The sequence below is a fragment of the Tachypleus tridentatus genome, chromosome 7 (genome assembly GCF_004210375.1).
Source record: "Tachypleus tridentatus isolate NWPU-2018 chromosome 7, ASM421037v1, whole genome shotgun sequence".
Classification (NCBI taxonomy): Eukaryota; Metazoa; Arthropoda; class Merostomata; order Xiphosura; family Limulidae; genus Tachypleus; species Tachypleus tridentatus.
The window spans coordinates 124,972,258-124,981,273 of record NC_134831.1 but is presented as its reverse complement, the minus strand read 5'-3'; the positions used below and the strand labels follow the sequence as shown (position 1 = coordinate 124,981,273).

General features: G+C 35.4%; 1 protein-coding gene across 1 annotated transcript; it reads left to right on the top strand.

Moving 5' to 3' along the window:
- The first annotated feature begins 2,881 nt into the window (after nt 1-2,881).
- LOC143257800 (glycine receptor subunit alpha-2-like) lies at nt 2,882-7,767 on the top strand. Its single transcript, XM_076516832.1, has 4 exons — nt 2,882-2,887; nt 3,504-3,600; nt 5,252-5,319; nt 7,537-7,767. The coding sequence occupies exons 1-4, from the start codon at nt 2,882-2,884 to the stop codon at nt 7,765-7,767; spliced, it is 402 nt and encodes a 133-aa protein (XP_076372947.1).
- Nucleotides 7,768-9,016: the final 1,249 nt, after the last annotated feature.

The window sequence follows — 9,016 nt, the reverse complement described above, 5'->3', positions numbered from 1 at the left end:
AGATTTGAAGAGCTCCCAGCTAAGACACTGAACAAGTAAGACGCGCTTCTCCCTTGTCCTTGTTAGCACGGTGTTCTCACTAGCCGGACCTTCCTCGCCAATCGCGCCACCAGTCCCGCCGGTAATTGTCGACGACCTGCCGCCACATCTCCCGCCACTACAAATCGCCACATTCTTCGCCCAGGCTAAACCAGGAGCGTCTATCGACCCGTCCAAGACACGCATACTAGGAGGAATTCTCCTCCAGCCTTCCACTCAAGCAGGCTTATATTACCTACGTAAAAACTGGAATACTGCAATCAATGTTATCTGCTCTCCCGTCAAAAACCCGACCAGCCTGTTTTTCTGTTTTCCTGAAAGGTGTTGACACATCTATCCAGCCTAGTTAAATCAAGATTGCCTTGGAAATCCAATACAAGATTGATATATATACTGACTGATATATGTAGAATTTTCTCCAAGAAGTCTAATCAACCCACCAGGTTCATCGAGATTGTAACTACTTCAAAGCAAAGTGTTGACCATGTTTTACATAACGGGTGCCACTGACACATATTTCATTTTACTGCCCAACGTCCTTACCGCCGCCCCATCAACTCCGGAACCTCTAAACCTTTAAGACCAAAACCTGAAGTCTCATCTTAACTTACCGAATCACCATCTAATCAACAATCACACGAGGAAAACATGCTTAGTGATCCATATCACTCTCCCGTGAAGCCAACAACCAGCATAACGCCAACAGTTACCAAGAATAATGTTCACTCTCAGACTAACGAGGATAAGGCCCTCGAACAAGGCCAGAATAAGACGAAAAATAACAAGAAAATCAGTCAAACGCCATTAAACACCCCAACTTTTAAAACGTCAACCCAAACGCTTACCATGCAAGTAACTCATATAACATACATGCAACCCACCAATTCTCAAGGGACTCAAACTAGGGCACCCAGAAGACACAAATATTCCCAGACAATAGAGGAATTACCAGTCAACTCAGTAACTGATGACCAACCACTTGTCTTATTCCCCCCTTCACGAAGTAGGTCCACATTCCTGAAACCAAGATCATCACAAGCCTGTGCAGAGGATCACGAGTACGACTTTAGTGCCCAGACAATTTATGAAGATAGACATCTTCCTGTGCCGAAAAGATTATTTCCGAAACTTTCTGAGAAAATAAGACTAGAGGTTGAGAGAGACTTTGAGGCGATGGCAAACCTTAGGCTTCAAGCTGCCGATTAGTACAGTCTCTCCAGTTATGATTAGCCTTGTCTAGCCCCCATAATTATTTGATGTTCCATTTCAGCCTTCCCCAGCTATCCAGGGCACGTTCAGGGTAGATTATTCAACGCCCTGAACGTGAAAGTTGGTTTTCTTCGGGGTACTTCCGTTTTCCTCTACAGCAAAAGTTTGGGTATTTCTCTATCCAGGCCCTGAAAAGAGGGCCGTTATCCTGTGTCAATGCTGTTACTATACCTTTCTACATTTCTTTATTTCATGCAGTATCTACATTAATCTGTTTCCCTACTCTGCCCTCTTTTACCTCCCTCAGCTTGTGACACCATTTCTTCTCCGGCTCATCTGGCCTTCATTGCAGCTGCGTCCGAATAACCCCAAGTCGACCATCAGAAATCTACCAATACGTAAAACAACCAAGTGTTTTTTACCTTACACTTCATGACAACTTTAACCTTCATACATGAGCGGAGCTGAAGAGAAACAGAAGTTTCTGAGCGCCCCAGGTTTGACTTTGGGGTCTCCCCAATGGTCTTTAAAACCTAAAAAGTCTTTAAAAAACGTAGAAGATTTTGGTAGCTCATAGCTGACCTTTCTTATGTCATTATGTTAACAGTTGTTCAACTGTTAACTGCAAGGTTTCAGTAGTAGAAAACATTTGACGAAACATTGTGTAGAAAATTGTTATGTATTAGTTATTTCGTAACATCTGCCTTCAGTTGTCGTAGGAACTGCTTACGTCATCAGTATTCTGCCAACTGTGTGAATGCACTGTGATAAGAAATGACAAATCGGTAATTTGACTGTTTAGACAGTTTTTGTGTTGCTATATTTCCGTTGTTCAGTTACATGTTCGAGGTCCAGTGTTGATACAGTAAATTATTTTACATAAGTATTGTAAAACCATTTCAATGTTCGTTATTGAAAATTTACATACATATATCATTATGAACCACTGTTAGAATATCATAAGGTATAGTACTTAGACTGAAAATAGAATAAATTCAATCCATAAAACTAATCCGTGTAGACCCAGCTGACAAAAAAAAATTACAAAATCAGCAACCCACTGGCTGTATTATTTGGATGCTACATGCTGCTCTAGTCTTGATGCAAATAACTACATTTGTTAATGACTATTAAACAATCATCTAACTAAATAATATTTTATATACTATAGCTGTAGGCTATTTGGAGAAGGCAGTTAAAGAGTGAAGGGTTGAAAGGAAACTAACCTCCTAATTTAGCCAATAGTATTTGTAGTTTCATAGTATTCGTACTTTAAGGATGACGAGTTAGTTATGAATTTGTTAAAGTTCGTTGGCAAAAAAAAAAAAAAGGTGGAAAGGACTTAAAGAGATTAAATACTCACTTGTACACGTTCTGAATGGTAATAAGAAATTATTTATTTTGTTTTCCGTTGAAAAGTGCACTGGATACCCAGTGAGGATGCTCAGGCATATAGGAGTATATCGATTTTTGTTGACTGTTGTTTGACTGTAGTTTTATTATGAAAATTACAGTTAGAATATTTGGTTAAATCATGGACTTCGTGTTTCAGGTAATTTACCGGGAGAACATATGAAGCAACAAGCCATATACTCTGTACTGCTGCAACTGTTTATCGTAACGTCTGATAGGTATGTACGTACAACATGAAGATAATATATTTTATGGACTTGAAATTAACTGGTTCTAATAACGTTGGGTGTAGAAACTTTCATTATAACCTTTTCGTGGAAATTTCCTTCCTTGTTACATATTTGTAACAAAACGATTTATGTTGATCATCGGTGATTTGATATATTTCAACTATTAGACAAATCGTTGTGTTTTAGCTGTTAGAGCCGTGTCCATTTCTTTAGATTTAATGGGGTATGTCTGTGTTTTTATTTTCTATTAGTAAAACGAAGTTTTTTTGTGGATCGCTTTAGTATATGTGTGTTGTTCTGCTATCTCAGAAACAAACCAATGATAGATAATATTATTTGTGTTATATTTAACAGAAACTTAAAAGTATAGATTTTTATATAAGGATTTGGAGGAAAGAGTGCCAGACGTATGATGCTCTTTCCCTAAAGCTTCTAGAAGTTTAAGTTTTGACTAAACACATCGAATTATTCAAATTACTAAATTATATATGCAGAAAATGATCTTGATGAGACATTTCAACATGACTTACAGAGTAACAAAAATTGATTATTTATTATTATGTACAGTTGTATATGAATGAGTAAAGAATTTTTATTCATTTTTATCTTTAGTTTCTGTTCTGGGTTGAGTCGAGAGAATCTGACTTTGACGGTATTCTTCCAGAAAATTCCAAGGATTATGATAGACTCCAACCACCCAAGGAAAACGGTACCGAAATATTTAATAATCTTTGTTCACTTGAAACATAAGGGTTTTGATAATTCTGTGAAATCAATGTGGTTAAGCTTTTTTCTGTTCGTTTATTTTATTAAATAAAAGAGATGCACCATCTAGTGGAAGTTATCAGCAATTTATCAGTGTGGCCCGGCATGGCCAGGTGGTTAAAGCACTCGACTCGTAATACGCGGGTTCGAATCCCGTCACACCAAACATGCTCTCCTTTCAGCCGTAGGGACGTTATATATAACGATTAATCCCACCATTCGTTCGTAAAAGAGTAGCCCAAGAGTTGGCCGTGGGCAGTGATGACTAGCTGCCTTCTCTAGTCTTACACTACTAAATTAAGGACGGCTGGCGTAGACAGCCCTCGTGTAGCTTTGCGCGAAATCCAAAACAAACAAACAAACCATTTTGATCAGTGTAAGATTTAAGAATTGTGGATAACAATTTTGGTACGTAGTTAATGTTAGGTTAAAAGTTAATTAGCCGTCAGTGATATATTTAGCTATTTTATTTTATATATTTGTGCCTAAAACTATCTAGTCTATTCTGAGTAATATTAAGACTTAACTAGAAATAAAAGATAAATGAAACACAATGAACCCACTGGAGGTGATATTAACAAATCATTATAATAAAACAAACATAAGTTATCATTTAGGAGGTAGTTTGCTTTTGATATTGTTTTACCGTTACCATTGAGTGGGTATCATTTTAATATTGTTTTACCGTTACCATTCAGGGGTGTTATTTTTGACATTGTTTTGCCGTTACCATTCAGGGGTGTTATCTTTGATATTGTTTTACCGTTACCATTCAGGGGTATTATTTTTAATATTGTTTTACAGTTACCATTCAGGGGTGTTATCTTTGATATTGTTTTACCGTTACCATTCAGGGGTAAATTACTTAATATTGTTTTACCGTTACCATTCAGGGGTGTTATTTTTGATATTGTTTTACCGTTACCATTGAGTGGGTATCATTTTTAATATTGTTTTACCGTTACCATTCAGGTGGTGTAGTTTTTTTTATATTGTTTTACCGTTTCCATTCAGGTGGTGTTATATTTGATATTATTTTACCGTTACCATTCAGGTGGTGGTGTAGTTTTGATATTGCTTTTACCTAGAAACTCTTGTTCGTCTATGATCCAGTCGAAATAAAAATAATCCTACAAAAGTAACATATTATTAAGGATAATCTTTGAAATACAAATCATTATAAAACTAATTATTATCTTGACTGAAGAATTATTTGTGAATTAAAGAGTTAACAAACCACACGAGCTATTTTATCCTGCATTTAACATTCGTAACAGATCATGTAAGTTCCTTGTGTTATATTTGTAATTTGAGTATATGTGTTTTCTACTTGTTTGATAGTTCGTAACCGTTCTTATGTTATGACAAGAACTTATAGACTATGCAATATAAAGTAAAATCATAAACTGATGTCGTATTTTATTATCAACTAATAACCTGGACAGGTAAAAAAAATATGGTTTCGAGAATGACAAAAACACTTACTTAAAAGTGTGTATACAGTCAACTACAACAGTTGTATTTTCAGCAGGATCTTTAAAATGTATCCTGTGAATCGATAACGTTATTCTAATTAGACTATTGTACACTTGCAGGAGAACCAACAGTTGTTAGCTTCCACGTTACCGTTCTGAGTCTAGATTCCGTTGATGAAGGATCTATGGTAGGAAGCTATATTAAATAAACGTTTCTTTTAGAGTTAGCTAAAACGTACCAGTTGTTTCTTTGTAAAATGATTTAACTATGATAAAATAATATAGGAAAAATAAACAAATTTGTTGTAAATATTTGTATAATCAATGACACTTTAAAATGTTATCTACTCGTTAAAACATTTATATAGTTTCTTTCAGGAAAGAAAACCTGAGTCTGTATTATTATGGTTTCAGGAAAAAAACCTGAGTCTGTATTAATATGGTTTCAGGAAAAAAACCTGAGTCTGTGTTAATATGGTTTCAGGAAAAAAAACCTTAGTCTGTATTAATATGGTTTCAGGAAAAAACCTGAGTCTGTATTATTATGGTTTCAGGAAAAAACCTGAGTCTGTATTATTATGGTTTCAGGAAAAACCTGAGTCTGTATATCAGTGGTTTCAGGAAAAAAACATGTGTCTGTTTTCTCCCAGTTTGTGATGTTTAAAATATAAATAAGTTACAATCCAAACCGTGTCCTTATTGTCCATTGGACATTTTGTTATTCATAGACACAGTAATGGAAATAATTATGGAAACACATTCAAAAGTGAAGTTATTAATGGTAAAATATTATTGTGTAAAATTAGAAAATAATAGTGGATAAGTTCAACAATGCACTAATAGTATTTTGTGTACGAGTTCTCTGGGTTGCCCAAAACAATCCACCTTTCTTTCAGTTTTCTGTACATGTTCATCAACGTATACTGATCAAATATTGTTCTCCATGTCCTCTTTTACTCTGCACACGTCACCAATGCTGTTTAGTTCCCATGGTATCTATCAGTTTTTATGTAAGTCTAAACAGGCTCGAAATTTTTCATTTTGGGACTTTGAGTACATCAAGTCATGATTGTGGGTATTATGTTGGTTAATTTATCGTCGAGTTATATCGTTTAACCACACTTGCTGTATGCTTACCACAAGTGTATTGTTGAAAGATAAGTCCCCATCCCTATGTTTCTAAGGGATCTACATGAGGGATCATAATATGTTGTATTTTTGAGAAGAAAGGTTCCTCCGTATCTCTACCAGCTGTTCCTCACAATGAATCACTGTAGATGTTCAACATTGACCGTGATGCTTTTATCTTCCCCTTTATTCAGCAAATTGTCGTTGATAGTTGAACAAAAATTCGAGTTTGGGCTCATCTATAAATAGCACACATTTCCAGCTTTGCTCTTTCTATTGTTTATGGTTCGATGCCCATTTCAACATTTTAATTTAGTTGCCTCTTATTTACTACTGGGTATACCACACAATTCTGTACATATATAGGCTTTATGCTGTGTTAATATTTCCTAACTGGATCGAGGCCAACCAATTATAGTATTAACTATTATCACGTGAGTTTATTTCGTTGTTGCAGAATTCAGGAATGGTATGCTAGTAGTATTTGCCCTTTATACAGATTTTCTTAATCAATCACTGTTTTTGAAACTTTGCTACCAACCAATCATTGTTCTCGATACACGACTGAAGTGCAATAAGAAAATGTTATGTTTATCTCCCTAATACATGGGGGGGGGACAAAAATTACATTTATTATTTTCAAATTGAGTATTTAAATAACCGAAGAAGTACAATGCGGTTTCAAACGTCTTTCAGCCAAGAAGAAAGAACTTATTGTCTTGTTTTTTTTCTCCGGTGAGTAATGTTACCTCGTAAAATGGCAATTGTGCAAGAAAAATCTCAACGAGTCATTTCTTTTGACTGGTGAGCCAATTCCGTGTCATCCGCTTTCATCAAATGCCATTATACTAGGCTTCTTTCTTCGCGGGTATGTTAAGGATATCGTATATCGCATGTCTATAGTAAAGATCACTGAGCCAAAACTAAGATATTGAATACCATAAATATTGTAACTGTTGGCATGCTGCAGCGAAACTGGACTGAAATCGAATATCGGTTAGACGTACTGAGAGTCACTAATTTTGTGCACGTGGAAGTCAAGTGACATGCCAATAAAAAACTGTTTTAGTTGGGCTCAAAGATATTAGAAACTGCATTGGTTGTATTTCTTTAGTTATTTTTTATTATTAAATTTAAAAATAGGAAAGATAATTTTAGAGCACCCTCTACATTTTGTATTGTGGTTTATACGCAAAACTATGAATATTTAAGATGTATATACTGAGATTATATCTAATTATTTTCTAATCAGATTAATAATTTTCCCCTTTACTTAGACATACGTAGCAGATATTTTTATGTCCCAGAGTTGGAAGGACTACCGACTAAGACTACCAGAAAACATGACTACATATTACCGTCTTCTGCCTGTAAGTTGGTTAAAACAAATGTGGAGACCAGACTCGTTCTTCAAGAACGCTAAAAAGGTGACATTCCAAGAAATGACCATCCCCAATCACTACATCTGGCTGTACTACGATAAAACCATTCTCTATATGGTGAAGTAAGATTTTTTTTAAATGGTTTCAGTGGTTTAATTTTAGTATTGAAAGCAACATCAGCATGCTAGTTTTAATAATACCTCATGAACTTGTTACTGCGAAATGAATATGTGTTTGAAAACTAATCATGAAGCCATCTGATAAGGAACATATAGTCCTACCCCCTAGTGAGACAACAGTAAGTTTACGGAATCACAACGCTAAAATTCTGTTCGATTTCCTGCTGTGGACACAGCGGATATTCCAATGTGGTATTGCTCTAAAACACGCAGTGGGATTTATGGTTCCGAGGTGAGACTGGGGTAAATTACGGGTTTACAGTGCTAAATTCCAGGGTTCGATTTCCCGCTATGGATACAGCAGGTTTCCCAATGTGGTATTACTCCAAAACAAATGGACAGTAGAACGGTTTTCCTGTTGTTCCATCGTAATACAGAAAACGGAGTATTTCTAACTAAATAACAGAAAGTAACGGCACTTGTATTTCAGTATACAGAGTTAAATCAAACAATCACGAACAATTCAATCTGAAAACACACTTTTTTGTCAAATATTAAACCACAAGAATTTTCAGATCAGTTCTGAATATTATTAATGGGTTACTACGAATTACTACCTGGTCAAATAGTGACCACTGATTGTTTAAGCCATCAAAATGAGACGTAGCTAGACAATTGCTTAATCGAAGTAAAACAAGTTTGATGCTTACAACATAGAGTATTTGAACCACTTTGTATATGTATTCGCTTTAGTGCAAAGCTACACAATAGACTGTCAGTGATCTGCCTACTACGAGAAATCGAACACAGGATTTTAGAGTTGAAAGTCAGTAAATATACCAGTGACCCCCAAGTGGATTATTAGTTCATGACGTTTCTCGTTTTTGCACTTATTGTTATACGAAATGAACTGTCAACAGACGAAGTATGACAACACTTGTAACTGTAACAATTACATCGCTTCAGATCGCAAAGTGTTATTCATGTGAACTACTTTACTTCAATTGTCTAATAAATTTCCCTCGTGCGTTTCTTTGTTTTCAGATGAATGCATTTGAATACATTGAAATATGCAATATCGTGAACCGGTGTAATACGAAATTACTTTATGTTTTTTCTGTCAATTATTCTGTTTCTTAGTTTTTCTACTATGTTTCAAAGAAAAACATTTTGAGTAAATAATTCGGAATGTTTTCCTCAGTTTGTCTTCCGAAGTTCAAAGCGTTTTGAGCTTTGGACATTTAGTTCTATTTCAA